Source organism: Tenrec ecaudatus, chromosome 4 (genome assembly GCF_050624435.1).
Source record: "Tenrec ecaudatus isolate mTenEca1 chromosome 4, mTenEca1.hap1, whole genome shotgun sequence".
Taxonomy (NCBI): domain Eukaryota; kingdom Metazoa; phylum Chordata; class Mammalia; order Afrosoricida; family Tenrecidae; genus Tenrec; species Tenrec ecaudatus.
In genome coordinates, this window is record NC_134533.1 from 108,906,349 (window position 1) to 108,929,943 (window position 23,595).

The 23,595-nt window shown below is 42.0% G+C and overlaps 1 protein-coding gene across 2 annotated transcripts in view; it reads right to left on the reverse strand.

Moving 5' to 3' along the window:
* The window catches only part of ALG9 (ALG9 alpha-1,2-mannosyltransferase), a 118,260-nt gene that overhangs the window by 60,141 nt on the left and 34,524 nt on the right, over nt 1-23,595 (reverse strand). Inside the window, exons 9-13 of one of the 2 annotated variants that reach the window (XM_075546583.1) lie at nt 19,717-19,839; nt 11,087-11,241; nt 6,112-6,241; nt 5,012-5,159; nt 3,954-4,083 (exon numbers count right to left, since the gene is read on the reverse strand). In XM_075546583.1, coding sequence (XP_075402698.1) covers nt 3,954-4,083; nt 5,012-5,159; nt 6,112-6,241; nt 11,087-11,241; nt 19,717-19,839 — 686 coding nt within the window. The remainder of the gene's footprint in view (nt 1-3,953; nt 4,084-5,011; nt 5,160-6,111; nt 6,242-11,086; nt 11,242-19,716; nt 19,840-23,595) is intronic. The other variant, XM_075546584.1, reaches the window with a different exon arrangement.

Below are 23,595 nucleotides of genomic sequence, written 5' to 3' on the forward strand. Positions count from 1 at the left end.
AAATGTGCTGAACAATTGATGTATGGATTGTTATAAGAGCTGTAAGAGCCCCCAATAAAGAATTTTAAAAACAGGTTTTCCCTGACTGTACAGTCAATTCTGTTGTACTGCTTGTTTTAAAAATGCAAATCTGTTCTAACACCAGTGCTGTATTATAGAACAATTTGAGCGAGATCCGCCTGTCATATTTGCTCCTGTTTCATTCTGTCGACAAGAAACACTAGACAATGCAGAAGACTGAATCAATCAGCCTAGCAACACACACACACACACACACACACGCACACAGACACACACACGCACACACATACACAGAGACACAGACACACACACACATGCGCACACACACATGCGCACACACACACCATATGTGATGAGCCGCACCATCTACGTCTGTGCTACAACTTCCAGTCAGAGTTCAGATAACCGACCTCACCATTCATTACTTCACAAGTTGTAACCTCCTAACTTTATTTCCACAAACCAACTCTTTTTTCGCGGTAGAGTGCCATATTTGTTGCATTATTTGCATACTTTTAAAACCTTTTAGCACATGCAAAATTGTATGGGGTGAAGTGAATTACTTAATATGACCATTCTACCCATACATGGTCTTGTGACTTCTACAAAATGAATGAATAGGACTGTTCTGTCTCCCACCACACGCTCTGCTTTTCAGCTGGGTTCTGTAATTCACTGGAAAGGCAGCACAGAACTCACAGACAATGCTCACGATGATGGGGTTCATTATGGGAAGTTAAAATCCCCGTGAGGAATGCTCAGGATACAGGTGTTCTGTCAGGATGTGTTACCAAACTGCTGTCTGGCTGCTAATAAAAGCCCAGAGAACATGCCACTCGACTGTGAGCCTCAACCATAGGCACTGACTCTAGCTCCGTGGGTTAGCTAACGCAGCCTCCCAATTAAGGACCCAGAGGCACCTCATTCCACAAGCAATCCGTTTCACTTGCTCTGTGGGCTGGGAAGCCGCTACCCCGTCGCACACTCTGGCTCCTGGTTCTGCTGACGCCACTTCTCCACTGCGCCTCAGATGTCAAAGCCGTCTCCTAGATCAAGGAGCTTCCCTGTGCAGGGATCTTGGGGCTCAGAGGATGCACTCTACCCTGGATCTTGCTGATAATGCAATCCCCTTTCCTGGTTCTGAGATGGTTCGTTTTATACTAAACAGGATGGCAATCACAACTCACCCTGTTAATAATCACTCACAACTGAATCCTCTCATGTCTTACCTCACCTTTTTTTACCAAGATACAAGTAAGACGGTTAAATGGGAGTTAGAGACTAAGGCTAAGAGAACCACATTAAATAATTTATTGTACCTCAAAGATGATGCAAATGAGGTGCTTGTAGCCCGCCAAGGTATTGGACAGCATTGTTAATGATGCAAGGAAGATGCCCGGAGCCCTGGGGATGGGACCATGTAAATATGCTGTATGGAATCCTAACAAATAGGCCGGTCCGTTTGACCATCCTGCTAGGCTGTCAGGGGACAGGGAGTGAGAAAAAGGTATGAGCTGTAACACCAACGGTGACCAGAGATAGTGGCACAGTTGTAGCAAAAGCAGTAGTGGCTCCAGATGGTAGGGACCAGGTGACTGATGCGAGACAGCTGTGCTGGGGCTTGCCAACCCACTGAGCTGAGTCTAAGCATTGGAAAGCTTGCTGGAGGGCCTGAGCACGACCCAGCACCAGAAGGCAAGAAGAAGCCACCTGTTCAAGAACTGAATCCCAACTTATTCCTGTTACTTCTGAGTCATTCCTGATACCAAGTGGCTCCCAGTTACTTCCCTGATAAGCCACTTAAGTGCCAGTGTGCCTTGTGAGATGCTACAGATGTGTACATTACACAACCCACAGGTTGAAGGGAGAGGACTGGGTGGTCCAGCAGTTTGGAAGATTTGGGGCATCATTAAAACCTCCATTTCACAGGAGCCAGTTTGGAGCTGTTTCTTATTAAAAGATAGCATTCATTTACTGTGCTTCTGCTTTTAGTTTGTTCTCTTCTTTTTCTCTGTGGCACCAAAAACGTTTCTGAGAATTATGTCCCATTTTCTTGCGATTTTCTTGTGTGATTTTTAGGAATGTAATATGTTACGACAGAACTGATTGCATTATTGCTTAGGAAATAAATAAATAACCAATTAGGCTTTTTAATGACAACGAGATGAGCAAGTTTCTAGCAGGTCTGCTCAAGCATTAAATAAAAATCAGAAAACAGTCTTCTTATCTGTAAATTCCTACCTCAACAACCTTTTAAAAAGTTTTTATTAAAAAATCATTGTATTGGGGCTCTTTCAGCTCTTATAGCAATCCATACATGAATTGCATCAAGCATATTTGTACATGTTGCCATCATTATTTTCTAGACATTTACTTTCTATTGAGTCCTTGATATCAGCAACTCTTACCTCCCCCAACTCCCAGTGACCGCTTGATAAATTATAAATTATTATTATTGTCATATCTCCAACTGAGCACTGTCTCCCTTCCCCCACAATGTCTGTTGTTCATCCCCCTGGTGGGGTAGGGGCATTATGTGTTGATCATTGCGAGTGGTTCCCCCTTCCTGCTCTCCTCTCCCCATCTTCTCCCTACCCTTTTAACCACTATTCTTTTCTCCAAAATATGTCCATTGACTAGGTTGCACCCAAATCAGATATCAGATTTGAAGTTGGGAGGGTATCAGACATTGAATAAAACTTTGGTTTTGAGAAATGAAAAAGTGACAATGTTAAGGCTGTTTGTCTCTTTCACATATATTCTATAATCAAAACTTGATTCTGGCAGTAAATCTTGTCACGTGCCACTGTCAGAATGGCCATTCAATAGCTACTCAAGATACATAATGAAAAATCTGCATAAAAAGATGTATTCTCTAATACAGTTGTAACGGCAGAGCAGACACCACAAAACCTTTGTACTCACTCACACGTTTTCTGGGTTTCATATAAAACAGAGATGGGGATGCAATGAACCGTTAGTACTGAAGCCAAGGACCAACTAAAACAGGCCACTCAAAGCCAAAAGGCAGATAAAAGTGTCATTTAACATGCTCTTCTTTTTCAAGGAGGCTCTCACCGATGGGCCTCCAGGTCTCTAGGGAGTCTAACAGCCCCTCACTGGAGACAGGCCTGAGGGGACTGCAGGCTTGCTTCAGAAAAGCATCGGGAGCCCTGTGGTTTTACATTTCAGCAACGTGGCATATCACCATCTAAGTGAAACATATTGACAATTCTAATGGTTAAATGTTTCTTTACTGGGTAAGGAGCCAAAATGTGTGCTTTCTAAGAATCCCAGCCAGTGAGCGTTCACTGTCTGTGGAAACCAAGAGGAGCACTGCCTTTACTGCTCCCATCTTCTCCGTGATCAGCAAGTTGGCAGAGATCAAGTGTCAGAAGCGGCATCTTTCAAAGGAACTGAAGTCAAAGTAGCATGGGATCTCACGGTGTGAAGACAAGCAGGTGGAAAAGTGTGGCAGTGGCAGGGACTGCCCCCACCAGGCAGACAGAGTCCACTGACTGTTCCTTGTCTGAAAACCACAACATACTAATAGTTCAGTCAAAGGTCCAGTGGATACAACTGGAAACTCCTTCATTAGGCATTTTCATGAGCCAGGGAATGGGAAGTGTCCCAAAATGTGTTACAAATGATATTTCTAATTCTTCTCAACGAAAATATCAGCTCACCCAAAAGATTCAAAGTTATACGAATTATAAGTCTCACATGGAAACAGAAAATAAGGAAAGAGGCAACCAGAAAACCAAAAAACAAAAGCGATACTATTCAGCATTTCTCAACAAAAGTTGGCACATACCTCACCTGAGAGAAATCACTTAAGAAATTCCTATTTCATCAAGACTTAAACATGTATGCTAATGAGGCCTTGGAGATCAGCCCTTTTACAGATCTGAACCAGAGAAGGTCGCCCTTACATATCTGGATGGCTCTTCTAGGTTCTGGTCATTCATGTCAGTCGGAGGAGTCCGGGTGGCCACAGGTCCCTCGGCAAAAGGTTTTGGTAACTGACCCCTGAACTCAGACGGAATGAACTGAAGCTGCCAACTGTCAGAAACAAATAAGGAAATGAAGAAACACACAGGGGAATCACATTGCTTAAATGTACTTGAAACACACACTCACACAAAAAAGTAAGTCACGTGAAAAACATTGCATTTGGAGAAACAAATCTTTCTGCTAAAACCTCAGTCAAGGAGCATTGAGGCAGAGGTCACAGACCAGTCCAAGATCATTGGGAAACTTAAAAGAAGTCTTACATGCCACTTCACCAACTGTCTCCAATGAAATGTGCAGGCAAGTAATCGTGCCATCAGAGAGCAGAGGAGTTTCAAAAGTCATTGCCAGGTGACTGGAAGACTTTTCAAAATGAAGCAAATTTCTGAATTGTATGTGTAAAAAGAGTGCCCAAATTTTTTTTCAATTAAAAAAATTAACAACTTTATCAGATACACAGAGTGGAATTTAATATTTGACACTAAGCTCATACCATAAGTGCAGTACTTTGTTCCTAACTAATCCTCAAAAGTGTCTTTATTTATAAAATTATTTGGAATATAAAAGGCAAGGACCTAAGTCAATTCTTAAAAAACACATTTTAATATATGTATTAATGAATGGGAGCCTGGTGGCATAGAGATTACACATTGGGCTGCAAACTGAAAGGTTAGTAAGTTCAAAACCATCAGCCACTCTGCAGGAGAAAGACGAGGCTTTCTTTGCCTGTAAAGAATTACGATCTAGGAAACGCACAGGGGCTATTTCTACCCTGTCCTATACAGTTGCCAGAGTCAGAATTGACTTGATAGCAGTGAGATTTTTTTGTTTGTTTTTCATTAATGAGCGCACACAGTCTTTACATCAAATACAAGCTGTCCCACCAAGTAAAGGTAAGCCAGTCCTCAAAATGAAGGAGATCGTAACTCCAAAATGAAGGAGATCGGAAGATGACAGTGTGGATTAAAGGACAACTTACTTATCAGGCAAAAGGAAGCTGCTGGGAAATCGATACCACTCCTTCCCGACACAGACATTCACAGGTCTGCCTTCTGGTACAGTGTGGATAGTTGGATCTGTGGCAATTCGGTGAAATTCTGGATACAAATCAAGGGGCCCATGGTAGCCTGAGAGGGGAAAAGGTTAGTGAAAGCCAAACATGAGGAAGAGGAGACGGAGTCTTTCATTACAGTGCACGCTAATGCCCCACATGAATCGGATGACATGTAAGATTGTGACCGTGCGCATCACTCTGCAGGAAGCCCGCTCTGCAGAACCTCCTCTGAAGGAAGACGTCACACCAGAGCTCCCAGTTGCTTCCTGCCCTTCGCAGTGCCCGTCACTGTTGTAACTTCATGCTCTTTGAGCAGTTTAATATGCTGGGTCCAAATCATGAGTGCCAAAAAGAACATCACTGTGGGAATTGAGCCACAAATGTGTATTCAAAGTGTTGTGGTGGGATTAGTGTTTTTGAGGCAGTGGAAGAAGGTGCCAATTAATCATCCATTGAAAGTAAAAAATCAAAAGCAAACAAAAAAAAAAATAGTATCATCATCAAATGTGCTAAAATTGAAGTTTCTAGAGTATTGCCTTAAAAAATATAAATTATATTTTTATCTCTTAAAGAATGTATATAACAAGAAAAATTCCTAACATGAATATATGAAAGAAACTTCTGAGATAAACGATGTCTTTTAAAATAACTTCTTTGGATTCTCATTAGATCAAATTTTCTATTTTAATGATCTATCTTAAATCTCTCTTCAAATCATCTATTTTAAAATTAAAATATTTGAAAATAAAAGTTATTTATCCATAAAAAAAAAAGAAAGTAAAAAATCAGTAGAGAAAAATTATAATTAATCACACTAAAAGGAATTCTCAATCTTTTCTTCAATACTTAGGTATAAAAGTATAAAGTCATAGCCCAGCAAGTATTAAATGTTAAATCTAGTTTTTTTCCTATAGAAAGATCCTCTTTCTAGCTTCATCTGATATGTATTAAACAATTGCGCATTCGGCCAAGTCCCTGCCGAAGTGTCACGTGAGTCTGGGTTAAGATCATCTCCGCACACCTACCCTTGAACAGTGCCACAGAGCGAGAAAAGGATAAGAGTCCAAACAAGAAGACTGTCCCTAATGCCAGCCAACTGCATGTCACGGTATAGTGCTCCAGGCAGTAACGCTGAAATACAAAGTGGTAACATTTCTAGAAGGGAAGAAAATTGTATTGAAAGCAGAAGATATACTGTGCAGAGTATACAAAATCATCAGACATCACAATAACACCAAAAATGAGGAAAATGAGGTTCTATTAAGGGTCTGGACATTTATACATATCTCATGAGGTTCTCTTTCCACATTCAAAGAAAAAAGTGATCTTTATCTATAGATCAGTTGAGGAAATGGCATGGGGGCGACATCTGACCTCCTCTGGCTACACAAGGGAGGTAGAGAATCCAGATCCAAACGAGCCCAAGGCTGGGGACCACAAGGCAGACATGCCTCCACACTCCATCTTTCCTTTACCTGATTCTCAGACCAAGCATCCCGCCTTCCACATGTACTTGTCTCCTGGGTTTGATAATCTATTGCAATGGCCACACAGAACTCGCATACAATGTTCACAATTGGGGGGTGGGTGGTAATTAGGGAAGTAAAAGCAGACTATAAAGTGTTAAGGATAACAATTCTTTTGTCCACAGTGCATCTTCTTAGCCATGATGGCAGGTCTCTCCTTGGTCCTTGGCCTCAGTCAAGTGGTTCCGTGGCCTCTTGGTTCTTACCTGGTTCTATGGGCTGGAAGTGTGCAGCTCTGTCTCACAGTCTTGGTGCTACTCCTCTGCTCTGCCTCAGTTTAACCAGGACTTCACAGACCTGCCTCATGGCTTCAGCATGGCTGCTCTATTTCCCTCATGATCTCGGGGCTGTGCACTCTGGTGCCTCTGCTGCCTCCACCACCTCAGGCAGGGGTCTTGCATGTGCTCCACTGGTGGCTCTTTTTTCTGGATGGCCACAGGGTTCTCTTCCTGCTTCTGAGATGACTCTCTTACACCCAAAAGAATGGCAAAACTGACCAAGCCCCTCCTTAGAGAACTTTATACCTTATCTGCATGGTCCCACACAATCATTTGGTGGGAATGACAGAGACCAAAGTCTATTACTTAGTAATTTCACGTCAGTCCATCAGTCTAGTCAGAGGGCCTATTAAGAGTAAAATCTCGTTAACTTTCTAGGAAATTATTTAAATATTTCTCCTGTGCTTAAAGTACTCAAAATTAATTTTAAAATAACTTATGGGGCAGTTTTCTTTCATATATAAAGTATCATAATCTTGCTTCAATATAGGTATTAATCTTCATTTTCCTTACCTCTAAGTTTTCATCACAGTTTTTAGTTAATAAAAAAAAGTCTCAAAACTAAAGCAAAATAACAAGTATTCTTCCCATAGAATACGAGGTTGTTCTGTCAGATGCTGCTGAGTTGGTTCCAAGGCACAGCAACCATCTGTACAAAGAACAAAACACTATCCAGTCCTGTACCATTCTCGTACAGGGCAGGCAGGTTTGCTTGTTCTTCTGGCAGTCCATGCTGCTTTTAACATGCTTCATCAATCACATAATTCAAATGCATTCATTCTGTCCCAGTCTTCCTTATTAACTATATTGCTTTCCAATGCATATGAGGTGATTGGAAATACCATGGTTTCGGTCAAGTGCACTTTAGTCCTAAAGTGGCTTCTTTGGTTCTTTGCACTTTAAAGAGGCCTTGTGTCGCATATTCTGCCAGTGCAATATATCGTCTGACCTCTCGACTGCTACTTCCAAGAGCATGGATTGTAGATCGAAGGGAAATGAAACCCTTGACAGCTTCAGGCTTTGCCCCACTTATCATGCTGTTGTAACAATTTGTATGATATATATATATATATATATATATATAAAGTTTTATTGGCACCTAACCCACATATTACACAATTCAGTAGTTCAATCACATCAAGAAGAATTGTACAATTTGTATATTCTTTACACTGAGTTGCAATCCACACTGAAAGATTCCATCAGTAAGTGCTTCAAGTCTTTCTCAACCTGTGGGTCTCAACCCCTTTGGGGGTTGAACAACCCTTTCAGGGGGTCGAATGATTCATAATAGTAACAAACTGACAGTGATAAAGTAGCAACGAAACTCATTTGATGGTTGGGGTCACCACAACAGGAGGCACCGTGTGAAAGGGTTGCAGCATTAGGAAGGTTGAGAACACTGATCTAGAGATATAGTGTAATCTTCCCTTTGGGTTTTATAACTCAAGACCTTTGCACATTTCCTTATAATGTTACTTTGTCTTCTCAAGCTGTGCTTAAAAATTTCCATTTGCTTAGCTACTCTACATTTACGAGCAAGTTTCAATCGCTTTGGTCTTTTCAAAGGAACATGATTACCGTATATACTCATGCATAAGCTGAGTTTTTCAGCACATCTTTTAATGTAGTTCTTGTGGTAAAAGTAGGTGTCTTGGCTGATATTCGGGTTGGCTTATACTCGAGTATATACACTATATAATTCTTTCAAGGGTGTCAAAGTTATTTGACATGTCTAACTCAAAGAGCACAGAATTCTTAGGGGGAGGCTTGGAGAGATGGAAGCACCACTTTCAGAGAGTATGAGTCTAGGGAAGTGATTCTCAACCCTCTTAATGCCGCGACCCTTTCATACAGTTCTTCATGTTGTGGTAACCCCCCAACCATACTATTATTTTCGTTGCTACTTCATTACAGTCATTTTGCTACTGTTATTAATCATAATGTAAATATCTGATATGTAGGACATATTTTCATTGTTACAAATTGAATATAATTAAAGCATAGTGATGAATCAAAAAACAATATGTAATTATATATTGTGAAATATTTATTTCTAATGACAAATGAAATATTTTTCTTGAAGCATGGTGTAGCATGGGTAACAGTCTGGGCGTATATGGGCGTATCTGCAGGTGGGTGGACCCGCCTAGAGATGGATAGAGGAGCGGTGTCTCAGTTCCTAAGACCATCGGAAGTATGTTTTCCGGTGGTCTTAGGCGACCCCTGTAAGAGTAATTCGACCCCCCAAAGGGGTCGCAACCTACAGGTTGAGAACCGCTGGTCTAGATGGAGGATATGTCAAGAAACAACATGCAACAGAGTGAGGGAATTATTAGAATCTTTTAGCCAGTCGTTGTAACTCCCACCAAATGACTGGGTCGGACTATATAAATAGGAAGGGTTTGCAGCCCTCCAAGGAAATTGGATAGCTTGCTGATAACGTAAGTACACGGCACCATGTGGGCTGCGGTCACCAAGTAGCAAGTATGAAACTCTAACACGAGATTGATCAGTTTTGCCAACTCAAAAGCAAAAAGGAGTAAGTATCTCCTGACCACAAAGGAAGAAGAGCCAGGAGCGGAGCACATCTTTTGGACCGCAAGGTCCCTGCATACTGCACCTCCCCAGTCCAGGAGAAAGAAAGCTATGGCATCGGAGAAGCTGTTCCCGCAGAGGTAGCAGCCCCAAGAGAACAAGACAGAGCAGTGGGCTTCCTGGTCCACAGAACAGGAAGGCTTCTTTCTGGCAGGCGCTTGATGGTAGAACGGGTTGCCTGCAGTTACCTAATTGCAGGAGCTAGGTTTGCCCATAACAGAGGTAGAGCTAAGCGCCTTGGGTTATGCCAGTGGTTCTCAGCCTTCTTAATACCGTGACCCTTTTATACAGTTCATGTGTGGTGACCTCCCAGTCATAAAATTACTTTTGCTGCTACTTCATAAACTGTAATTTTGCTTCTGTTATGAATCGGGCGCCTCCTGTAAAAGGATCATTTGACCGCCAAAGGGGTCGCAACCCACAGGTTGAGAATGGCTGGGTTAAGCTACTGGCAGAGTGGGTTGGCAGCTTTTGTAATACTGCCCAAGCAGAACAGAAGCTGGGGTGTCTCACACAGCTGAGAGGCTGATGTGCAGAGAAGGCATGCCTGAAGGACGGCTGAAAAGAGGCTGTCCTGATTGAAGAACTGTATCCTGAATGCTTCTCATCCTGTTAACTTCCCTAGTAAACCCCCTAATCATGAGTAATGTCTGTCAGCTCTCTGAGACCACTGCAACAAATAGAACCTAGCAGAGAAGTTAAGAGTCCTGTGGGAGGTATGGTTGGTGGCAGAACTGGGAAAGAAATTGGAGGGAAGTGGCTTGACTGACCTCGGCCTTGTCGGCATCTGCCCTTACATAATGTTGAGTTTGATTCTAGTTTCCCCTGGTGACGTTGGAGGAGGCCAGATACTGCCTTACACAACAGCTTCACATTTTGATATTTTTGTTTAATACAGATTTCTACAATTTTGTAGCAATACTTTTTGATGTATCCTTCTATATCTAAGTTACACTAAAATCTACTGAACTGTATAGTTTAAATGGGTGAATTCCATATGAAGTATGTCTTTATAAAACTATTTAAAAAATAAAAAACAAAAAAACCCTATGACCCTCGCTATCTTTCTCTACTAATTTCAATGGTAGCAGAGGGCAAGAATGAGTCTAGAGTAGAGGTTGCTGAGGTTATCAGTACACTGGTATTCAAATAAAGGTAAGATGAACTCTGATAGGGAATTGACCTGAATGAGTTTTCAGTCCAGGTTATAAAGTGTCTCATACTGCCAACTGTCTGAGATAATCCCAAAGACCTGAGCAAATTGTATTCTGATCTAGCAGTTGATGAGCAGACATTCCATTAGCTCTGCTAAGGTGCTACCGTTCCGTAGTGGACTCATAATATACAGTAAATTTTAAAAAGCACCTTTAATAGCAATTGGATTCTTGTTTGCAACAGAGAAAAATTAACACACACTACAAATATGTCATCAGGAAATAAAAATTGGATAAACAATCAATAATAAAACTTTATAATATGGTTGTAGAGGTTTAATGGTATGAATAGGGGAAAACAATCTTAGCTGGAAGCATTCTGTAATTTGTCCTTAGGTTTTGTAAGTGATTATTTAAAATGAAACACCTTTCTCTGAAACTCACCTGAAGTGCAGAAAGAGCCACAGCTCCACAGAGACATATGAGTGGATATACAGGGAACAGAAATCGTTCTTCTTTGTGAGGCTGGATGAAGAAAATGATAAACCAAATATACATTGGAGCCAAGGTAAGCCAATATGGATGGCCTAAATGCTGAACTGCAAGACACAGAAAAAATATCCGCCTTTCACCATATTAGAATAAAACAATATATTTCATTTCAATGTTCTCTTCATTCTAGAGTTGCAAGAATACCCTAGGGCACCCCATAAAATGTTTCACCTCTTATACACAAACTTTCTCCAATGCAATGAAAGCTTCAAATAGGAAGAGAGATGTACTGTGCAGCTTCCCTCAAAGGCCCAAAACCCAAGGCACGCACAGTACCGGGTATGGCTAGAGCGCAGATGCAAGTCAGGTGAGTGGGTAAGATGGCTTAGTAAGTTCTACATTAGATGGGAAAAAAAGGAAAAAAGTATTCTATCTCTAAAGAGTCCTGTCACTGAAAATAAAGGTTCTAAGATTGGCCAAAAACAATATAGATTGATTTCTTGGGTTTTAATATTGGGGTTCAGTTTTATATGGTAATCTGAGTGTTTTTTAGTTTTGCTTTGAAAGAAGCTCTTTGCCATTTGTAGCTGATGAGTGTTAAGTTTTCTCTCTTTGTCTCCAATACCCATGCACCATAAGTTCCCAAATTAGAACCAAAAATGTACTTATAGCCTGGGAAAGAATTAAATAAATTTAATGAACACTGAGACTCAAGCACCTGCTGGAAAACTCCTGTGGTTAGGAACAGGAACACTGCGTGATGAGCTCACAACCCACAGTGAAGACATCGCCTACTGCGCTTACATCAATAATAATGAGCAGTGGTGGGGAGGAAAGGTACACAGTGCCCCCTGGTGTCCACTAACTGTATCTACAGCAAGCAGCGTAGACACCCAGACCAGGATTTGTCAGGACCCACCTGAGCAATGGCTACCTAACGTGTTCTCAGGTTATTTGTATCTTGGAAAAATATTGTTTAGGAATAAAAATTCTTGAACTATAACAGCAAGGTTTTTTTAAACTTTATCAAAAAATTTTAGGTTATAATTTAGAATTTATACCTTTTCCAGGAAACAGGTTGGAATATTGTTTATTCTAAGAAAATTCATCAATTTTATGCCAGTGAATAGTCTTTTTCTTTTCTACATTGTAAAGGCTAAGCTATAACTTTTGAAAATATGGCCTAAAATTTTAAAGTGTCCAGCATAAAGTATATAAAATTATAACCACAGCAGTATTCATATTAAGATAATGGGTATTGATTTCCTGGTTCCCTTATTTTTTTAGGTTCAAAATGTATTGTTTTATAACTATAACTAAATAAATATCTATGTATATAAAACTGTGAAGAAAAGAATACACTCAACTCTTATGAAATGGACACAAATGCACATACACAATTAAAACCAAAACTGGATTCATACTGTAAGAAAAGTTTAATGCCCTGTGATTTTCACATTTGCCACCAGCATTTCCAAAACTTCCACAGGATACATTATTTTGATTTCCAGAAAAATAAGTTACTTTAAAAAATAAAAGTAATCCCTAAGAAATAAAAGGAATGGGGGGAATGAGTTAACTCCCAATGGATCAAGCAGCTGAACATAGACTGTGGGTGCTAGGCAAGATGGACGATCTGTCTTTTAAAGGAATCACTGAGGGAAACAAAATGATGGGGACTCTGAAGAACCTTAAGAAACATAGCAGCTAATTCTGTGCCCTTGTTTCAAACAATGTGAAAGAGCTATTTGACAAATCACTTAGGAGATCTAAATATCAACTGGGTATTGAATGAGATTAAAGAATAATTGTTCTTTCTTTTTTTTTAGGACAGCAGCATTACGATTATGCTTAAGAAAAAAAGCCCCAAGCTCCCAAATCGATAACTTAACGTGACACCTGGAACAATTAGAAGAGGGAGAGCAAACGAAGAGCAAGGCTACCAGAAGAAGGAAAGAATAGATCAGAGCAGAAACAAAACTAAACAGGACAGACAAAAACAACAGAAAGAATCAACAAAGAAAGGATCGATAAAATAGGCAAACCACTGGTCAAACACAATTTAAAAAAAAATAAGAAGAAACAAATAAAAATAAGGAATGAAAATAGAGATACAACAGCAGATCCAACTAGGATAAAGAAGCTCCTAACAGAAAACTATGGAAAACTGTACTCCAAAACATGTGAAAACCTAAAAGGTACACATTTCTCAAAACACACTACTTAACTAACCGAACACAAATATAGTAGAAAATTTAAACAGTCCCATAAGAAAAGAAGAGATTGAAAATGTCATGAAAAATTCCCAACACTGCCACAAAGATGGTCTCACAGGGACTATTACGAACAGTCAGAGGAGAGCTGCATCGATTCTACCGAAAGTCTCCCACACAAACACACACACACACACACACATACACAGACAAGGAGCAGTGCTCCCTAACCCACCCGTTCTACGAAGGACGCAGCATCCTGATGCTGAGAGCAGCAATGACCACACACACACACACACACACACACACACACACACACACACACACACACACAGAAAGCTAGAAGGGGAGCCTATTAAAATACATATATATGTATATACAACTCTCGATATGACTGAATTATTGAATTAGATGGTATGTGGATTATGGACCAAAAAAGCGGTTTGTTTGCTTTTTTAAACAAAAAATAAAAAGCATACTACATGATCAGGTGGGATTCATATCAGGAATGCAAAGGTGGTTGGTGCAGTGTTAGAAAACCAATTAATGTAATTCACCACACAAATAAAACAAAGGAAAAGAATCATATGATCTCAATCAACAAAGAAAAGGCACTTCATGAAATCCAGCACTTTTCCTAATAAAAATTCTCAGCAAAATAGGAATCAAAGAGAAATTCCTCAACACAATTAAGGGCATATATGCAAAACCAACAGCCAACATTTATTCTCAGCTGTGAAAGACTGAGAACACTCCCTTTGATAGTAGGAACAAATCAACTCTTATTCAATATTGCACGGAAAGCCTATGTAGAACAGTAAAGGTAAGGGGAATAAAAGGCATCAAAATTGGAAAAGAGTTTTGTAAAACTATCCTTATTCACAAATGTCATGATCCTATACATAGAAAATTCTAGAGATTCCACAAGACAGTCACTAGAACTAATAGAAATAATTCAGCAAAGTAGCAGGACCCCAGATTGATACACAGAAAGTAGTTGAGTTCCTCTCCACTTACCAGGAGGGCTCTGAAAAGAAAATTTCAGAAACACCACTTATAAATAGTATAATATACTGAGGAATAAACCTAACCAGACATGTAAAGACTAATACATTTAAAAAAAAAAAACTAGGAAATGTCACTTCAAGAAACTCAGAGATCCACATAAAGGGGAAATATTCCATGCCCATGATTACAGTAACACTCTGAAATGTCAATACTACCAACAGACAACCTGCAATCCCAATCCCAATCCAAAAACCCTAATCTCTAATTTCATGAGGGAAGGAAAGAAGCACCATACAGCCAGAGAATTACTGAAGCAGAACGAAGTAGGAAGCCTTGCCCTTCCTGACCTCAAAACTTACTGCACAGCCTTGGTGATCAAAACAGCCTGGTACTGGTGCAAGGAGAGGCGCCCAGACCAATGCAACAGAATTGAGACCCCAGGCAGGGGTCCTCAAACTTTTCAAACAGGGGGCCAGTTCACCGTCCCTCAGACCCGTTGGAGGGCCAAACTATAGCTTAAAAAAAACCATGAACAGATTCCTATGCACACTGCCCATACCTTATTTTGAAGTAAAAAACAAACAGAGCAAAAACACCTGGCGGGCCGGATAAATGGCATTGGCGGGTCGCACAGGGCCCACAGGCCTGTAGCTTGAGGACCCCTGCCCCAGGAGGAAACCCATTATTCTACAGGCAACTGATTTTCAACAAGCACTCACACTCCATCCATTGGGGGAAGATCAGTCTTTAGCAAATGGTGCTGCAAAACTGGGCATCCTTTGTAAAAAAAAAAAACCAAAACAATAAAAACCAGGATCCACTCCTAATACCATATAGAAAAACTAACTCAAAGTGTTCACAACCATAAAAGCTAGACCTAAAACAATAAAATTCTTAGAATATAATACAGGGACAAAACTATGGGACTTAATTTTGTCAGTAGAATACCAAACACAACTACAAATACACAGTTACCAGAAGACAAACTAGTAACCACTTTCCTAAAAAGTAAACCCACATGCTCATCAAGGGACTGCTCAAAGAACTTTTAAAGACCCAGCCACAGCTACTCAAAAGCAAACAAATAAAAGAGAACTACAACTCACAGGCTAGGAACTTTGGGAATAATCTATTTTATGAGGGTCTAACCTCTAAAATATAAAGAAAATATCCATAATTCAGCAACAAAAATGATCCAATTTAGAAAGGAGCAACAAACATGCATAGACATTCACCACCTTGAAGCATCCCACAAACATGAGAAGATGCTGGTAATCATTACCCATCGTTGTTGCTGTTGGTAGGTGTCAGTGAGGTGGTTTCAACTCAGAAAAACCCTGTGCACAACAGAATGAAACACTGCTCACAACTGGATGTGAGCTCATTGTGACCTTTTCACAGGGGTGGCCCAATTCATAACAGTAGCAAAATGACAGTTATGAAGTAGCAATGAAAATAATTTTATGGTTGGGGGGTCACCACAACATGAGGGACTGTATTCAAGGGTCGCGGCATTAGGAAGGTTGCAAACCACTGCATTAAAGAGATGTAAATTTCATCTCTGCGAAAACAGTACTAACAATATATTTTAAACCAGAAATCTAGCAAAGGTGTGGGGAGATTGGCACCTTGATCAATTGCTGGTGGGAATGTAAAATGGTACAATCACTATGGAAAATGATATGGCACTTCCCCAAAACTCTGGAAAGACAAGTACTTTAAGACCTGGCAATTCTTCTCTGAGATCTAGTAGCAGTGCCACAAATAGACATATGTGTATCCATGTTTGGTACAGGTATATATGTATAGATATATGATTATGTATATACAATGATGCGTCCTGGACACATCTTGCAACATGAACAAATCTAGAGGACATTATTCTGCATGAAACAAGTCAAGCAAGTATGAAAGGACAAATATTGTATGATCTCACTTTAATTAAAAATAATAATATATATACCCAAACCAACAGTCTTTGACTACCAGAGATGGAAGGGAGGAAGAACCATTCTCTAGGTCTGGGGGGTCCTCAAACTTTTTAAACAGAGGCCAGTTCACTGTCCCTCAGACCCATTTGGAGGGTCAGACTATAGTTTAAAAAAAAACTATGAACAAATTCCTATGCACACTGCACATACCTTATTTTGAAGTAAAAAACAAATGGGGCAAAAACACCTGGCGGGCCGGATAAATGTCCTTGGTGGGCCGCATATGGCCCACAGGCCGTAGTTTGAGGATTCCTGTTCTAAATAGTACCGTTACTGAGTCAAGGACAGAGTAGAAGGTGTCCTGTATTTAGAAATTCAGAGTGGTGTTTCCAAGGCTATCAATCTTTATGACGGTAGACTGCCACATCTTTCTCTAGTGGAGTGGCTGATCAGCTCAAACTGCTAACCAGTGCCCCACCAGAGCTCTTCTTTAGACAGTAACTTAAAAACTCACTGCCATCAAGTCGATTCTGACTCAGTGACCCTACAGGGCAGAGTGGAACATTTGGGTTTGGGAGACACGAAATCTTTACAGAAAGTAGATAGTCTCATCATCTTTCTCCTGAGGATCAATGGGTGGGTTAGAACTGCTGACCTTGAAGTTAGCAATTCACTAAGTAGCTCAGTAGGCCATCAAAGCTCTTTCTTTGGATAGTAACTCAAAACGCAGTGCTATCGAGTAGATTTCCGATTCATAATAACCTCATAAGACAGTACAGTAGAACTGCCCCTTTGGGTTTCTGAGACTCCTCTTTCCCCTGCAGCTGGTAGTTTCAAAATGCTGACCTTGTGGTTAGCAGTCCAGTGCATAGCCACAGGGCCACCGGGGCTCACTCTTCAAACAGCACACACGTGTTATTTTTGGCAGCGAGAAAGGCAATATTGAATGCAGCCAAGTGTATATAAATTAACCAAAGCACATGATGACAAGATATACACAGAATTCAGGGATCTTTTTGGTAAATAACACACAAAGGGACTTCCAAAAGTTCATAGTAAAATGGACTGAAAAGATGATAAAATTTTCCCCATAAGCTTTTTGAAGCCCCCTTGTTACACAGACAACTTGGCAGCAACAATAGTAACAACCAAAAAGTCCGTGAGTAGTTTGTTACACAGGTAGCTATAGGGATGTCTCCTAGGTATCTGTGAAAGATTGGTCCCAGGGCACACCCGCGAGTTCCAAAATTGAAGGTGCTCATATGCCTTATATAACCTATGCACATCCTCCTATACGCTTTAAACCATCTCTAGATTGCTTAAAATACTAATGTTAATGCTATGTACGTAGCACTTTACACTCTCTCTTAGCCTTTGAACGATTGCTTTAACCAATGAATTCCCTTTTTAGACGCTCTGGCCATTTTTAAGCAGGAGGTAAACAGGGTTTTCTACTCTTATAAACAGTCACCTGTCTTAGAACCCCCAAGGAGGGAGGCTTTGAGTCAGCATCAACTGGATGATAGTGAGTTTGGTTTGGTTTGGCCTGTTTTAAAAAATACTTTCTCTCCCTGGATGGTTAAGTTACAGATGCAGAAATCCATGAATATGGAGGGCTGACTGTATATGCATACCTATATAATGGTATATCAAAATGGTATACATGTATTGGTATACCTGTAGGTGTCAATAAATGCATGTTTGTATGTGCTTTACAATTGAGGGAGCTTTAAAAAATTCATGGGAAAGTCCCACTATTTTTTCATTCTGTTTTCCACAATTTTTTAAGTTCTATCATATATTCATCGATATAAATACATATGTGTGTATATATATGAATATACCTGTGTGTGTGTGCAGTAAGATACATAGAAAGCATAATAAGATACCTCCTAGACATAACACCTCATAGAATTGGTTTACTGGGTTTGTCAACAGGACCAAAATCTAAGTCCATTCAGTTAATTAACCCAACACAGTCTACAAAGTTAATGTTCTACATTCTTGTTTAGTTGAGAATAGCCTGAGGTCTTAAAAGTATGCAAGTTGCTATCTAAAATACAACCATTCCTCTCTACTCACCTGGTACAAAAGGAAACCAAAAAGACAAAGAAGAAACTCGCCTTCAGGGCTAACTGTCTACACAAGTCTAAGCTAGGTCACCATCTACCCTTAGGCCAGAAGAACTAGATGGTGTCTGGTTACCACATGCAATCACTCTGACGAGGGACACAAACAGATGGTTCTGGACAGAGGGCAAGAAAACTGTAGAACACGCCAACTCTTTAACTGCAACCAAAAAGGGGTGCGACTTACTGGACCAGTAAAAACCACAGAACCCCAAGATTGTCACCCTGAGAGACTCTTGAAACTTAAACTTCTTCCCAGAGGTTCCTTTTCAGATCAATAGCATATTGGCTTATGAACTAAACAGTATCATTTGTGAGTGCTGGCTCCTTTCAAACAATGCACAAGAACAAACAGTCAACAACGACCCGGTAGCAAAGATGAGCAGGGCAGCTGACCAACCTGGGGGAGCCATGGGGACACTGGCACACGTGGACAAGATGGCCAATGTCAAGGAGTAATGGTCATAGAAACCTTATAATAGAAAACCAAACTGTTGCATGAACTTCCACCAAAAACCCAAGAAAAACAATTTTAAGAGAAAAAGTAGCCGAAGCAAACAAAAAGTAACTGTGAAGACTACCCTCCTACCATTCTAGTACAGTCAGCTCTGTACGCCATCAGCAGAAAGTCAGAGTGGGAGTGGCCCCGCTGAAACCTCTGAAATAAAAGCTCTTTCCAAAGTGTACAGGAATTTCTGCTCCAAACCGTCTTCCATTGAAGAAGCAATAGCACTGTGTCCAGAGCGACATCACATAAAGAGAACACACAGGCGTGCAAGCAAAATTTCACGACAAACTAAGCCTTGCACAATGAGGCAAATCCAAAGGCAAACGGAACAGTGGGAAGCACATAGCATCTCCCTACTTCAGAATTAAACTTGGAGTGAAACCTTGTACAGGTTTGTTGTCAAATTTGGGGGATGAGTCAATTTTTCCAAGAATGCTTGCCTCTAACCTGGCTTTATCTATGCTTATCTAATTAAGCTACATTAAGACACACACTTTTAAAAGGCAGAAGACCAAGCAGGTTGCTATCCCTGGATATTTTATAAATGTTTTCGCATTCCCTTGGTGACTCTATAAGTTATACTGATTTCCATACTGGGAGGGTCATAAGAGCTTTCCTCAGTCGGTGTAATTTGCAGGTAATTTACCAAAACTTTACAGAGGTTCAAAGAATCTGCAAATACAGATTGAAAATTTAATAAGACAACCATTTCCAATAAGAAAATGTAGACTAAAATAAGTAGAGTTCTTATAAGCCTCATTTTCTCAAGATAAACATCTTACACACCACTTACCCTGAAATCTTTGCAGCAGGTATTCCATGAGAAAAGTCAGCGGCAAGGCCAGAAGAGCTAAGCCAAAGACTACATTGAAGTTCAGAAATCCATTAATTAAATAGAAATACCAGGGTTCTGTACCTAAGGGAGACAAGGAGATGAAAAGCCATTAGCGACCGCCTTCACCAGCCATTAGTGTGTGACTCACAGTGTTCTCTGAGTTTTGTGGCTGATCCCGTGGCTCAAGTGAATGAAGGGTCAGAAATGCATGCAGGGTGCCCAAGAGCGGGAACTGGAGAGACCACGGGATGGGTTGTGATGAATTAGGGCAAAAATCAAAGTTTTCAACTGATTGTGGTCTTTTCCATACTGACCCACGTTATAATGCCCACGTGGGAGTAAAATAGTTTCAAAATAATAAAATAATTTAAATAGCTTATGAACATATTGAGTCACACACTGCTAAAACTTTAAAATTAAAAAAAAAGAGAGAGAGAAATGTCGTTTTGAATCTCCTCAGAAAGCAGCTTGGTCAGAACTGTTTAGGCCTTCCCCATTTAGTCCTCGCGAGCTTGTCCGCCTTACGCTCAAACACCTCTCCCCTTCAGATAGATCCAGGAATGGGCTTGGGGCTCGCACTAAATCCTAGCTCCATTTAAGAACAATCAGGTCTTACATCATGGCCCTGCTCCATACGCGCCCTCAGGCAAGGAACACAGAAGATATGGGTGCTATAGAAAAACGTGGTGAAGAAATTAAGATGGTGCCTGGCTATCAAATAAAAAAACATCTGGGGTCTCAAGGCTTATTTCCAAACAAGCAGCTATATAAGTGAGATGTCAACTCAATTCATATGGAAGAAACAGACCAACATCAGTGACCACAGGACTGTAAATCATACAACCAGAAGCTGAAGGAAGGAATAGTATCAGAGTCTAAATTGTGAGCTCCTGGGTTGCAGAAGGCGATGGATGACAGTGGAGACCCAAGATACACTGGTGAGATCTATATAGGAAACAAGCCTCCAGTGATTTTCCTCTACGGATGTGAACATGGTCGCTACTAAAGAGTGCACTGGAGAGATGGCTAAGGTCAAAATGATCAACCTTGTCAGTTGATCACCCCTCTGATACACCTTGGGCCTGATCTGGTTTTCAACATTTTCTGTGTTTGTTTTTTGGTATTTCTTTGGGGAATGGGGAGGTATCTCAGATGTATTTTGTCATTAGGGGTAATCCTCTTGAATTTTTGTTATGTTTTTTCTGTTTTTCAGTCTATGAAACCCAGAATTAGTGTACCTACTGAGACAGCAAGTAGAAGAAGGGTTCCTGGGGGGGAGGGGGGGAGGGGGGAGGGGAGCTAATACCAAGGAGCTCAAGAAGGAAGAGGATGTTTTGAAACAGGTTGTGGCAGCAATTGCACACTACTGCTTGCTGTGATTGAACTGTGGAATCATAAATCTGCATTAGCTCCCAATAAAATTATTTTGGAAAAAGCAAACACCTTTGCCCTTGACGTTCTCAACCACTGTTTTATAGTCATATAGTACACAGGCGCCTGGATGTGATAAAAAGTGACGTGTTCTCCTTAGCATCCTGCTCGGAGACAGAGGCTCTGCGCAGAAGCTTTGAGGATCAGAATGAGCAAAGGACATGAAAACGTGAACCTTGTTCACACTAATGTTGACTCTTTAGCTCCAAATCCTTGAACTGAATGATGAGAAACTGCACCCCCCTCAGCACAGCTAGCAAGCTTTTCATCTGTGTGATTGCTTCGATCAGCCAGGGAATGACACGTGCGGGTTAATCACTGTGCGTTGTGACGCCCGCCCTGCACCACAGCGATGTCCTGCCATCAGCATTACTTAAAAGGGCAAAGTCACAGGCAGAGGGATCGTCAGGAAATCCTGACATGTTTGCAGCCTGCACAGCAAAGTACGATTAGACACCAAATGTGTAATGCAAGAAACATTTGGGGGGAATAACAGAGAGGGGCCACTGAGGAAGGGCCCAAGTTCAATTGTGCATGTTGCCTTTTAGAAAAGCTTACTCCTTCCTGTTTAAATACAATAGTTGGGATTGTTCAGGAACAAAGGTCCTGTCATAGGCTGAACTGATTATGGGTATTAATTAATACCTTTTGAATTCTCTTTTGGATTAAAGAAAACTAATGGATATATTTACTTTCAAAACAGAGATACGGAGAGAGGGGGAAGATGGCCGACAGGGACACCCGCATACTCTGAGAGCTCCTCCAAACAAAGCGGGATTGGCGACCAGGTAGCTGAATAGTAAGAGTCTGGTGAGTGAAATATCCCCCTGGGACAGCACCCCAGTCCTACCCCACGTATTTGTCCGGAGCAGGGGTCTAGGTGAAAGAGGACCGGACTAGTGGGACATCTCTGGTCACAAAGCTGCCGTGAGCTCACTGGCGACCGGCTTAGGCTCCATCCCCAAACCCGACGCCAGCCCAGAGCCGCTTGCCTGCCCTGCCTACTCCAGCGGCCCACTCCCCACTCCCCACTCGCGGATCCCCACTGGGAGAGAAGCTTTCCTCTCCCGCAGTTCCCCTCTCCCCGCAGGGCAGCGATCTGCCCTCAGGCCCACGTCCCTCCCTCCATTCATCCAAGCTCAGGGGAGCGGACCCGCGGGTTGTCTGGCGACCCCCACGGGGGACCATCCACCTGCACCGCTGCCGCGGACCTCTCCACCTGCCCTCCGTGCGCTAGCCTCCCACCCCCGCCCGCCCCCGCCAGCCCCTGGCAGCCTAGCACTAGCTCCACTCCTGGCGGGGACCCTGCGCTGAGCACTTCCCGCCAACAGGAGCCATAGCCCAACCCGCGCCTGTCCCGGACCCTGAGCTTCCGCGGAGCGCCGCGCCCCGCGCTGCTGAGTCTGCCCCCAAGGGCCCCCCCCTGCGCAAGGCACAAGAGTAGGTGCCCTCCCCAGGGTGCTGCGGGGACCCCGGCGGCCACGACTCTGAGCAGAGGAAGGGCGCCATTGCCCCCTGCGGTTTCGCGCCAAGCCTCCTTTGCCGGCGCCATTACCCCCTGCGGTTTCGCGCCAAAAGGGCGGAGAGCGAACACCATTGTTCCCTGCAGTGTCCCGCAGCTGCCTGCGCAGCTATCCAAGGGGCCTCCCCGCGCCCGCCCGCTCACAGCCCGGGCAGATCAAACACTCCACCTGCAGTGGAGCCTGGGTCTCGGCTTTGCAGTCCCTGAGGAGCCGTCAGTGAGCTCCAGCCAGCTCTCACCACCTGGGGCCCTGTTGGGTCCCCAGTGCCAGCCCTAAGCCTGCCGCAGCCCGCCCCAGCCACCCCAGGAGACGGCACAGTGGCCTGAGCCTCCACACAATAAGGTTACTCCTGTCTCCCAGAAGCATGGGGCCTATTAAAGGATCAAGGAAAAATCAACAGACCACATCACTCCCAACAAAAAAATCAGAGAAACGAGGCACTTTAACAGACCTAACGTCACTCATAGAAGAAACAGATATAGATCAGCCACAAAAGGAAATCTTCAGAACTCTGCTTGCAGTAATACAGGAGCTAAGAGAAGCAAACCAAAATAAGGATGCAACGATAGAAGGGATGAAATGCACAATAGAGGGGATGAAGTCCACAATAGAGGGGATGAATACTATCCACCAAAAGGAACTGCAGAAACTAACAGAGGAGGTAGCAGAGGCCACACAAAAGGTCACAGAAGCTATATCTAGGCTTGAGGAGGCTGAGAACCGTATCAGTGAACTCGAGGACGCTCAAACCAAACGAAGCAAGCGAGAAAAACAATCAGATAGGAAAATTAAAGAAACAGAAGACAGCCTGAGATCAATGACAGATGCTATGAAGAGGAATAATATTCGAATAATCGGTCTACCAGAACACAACATAACACAC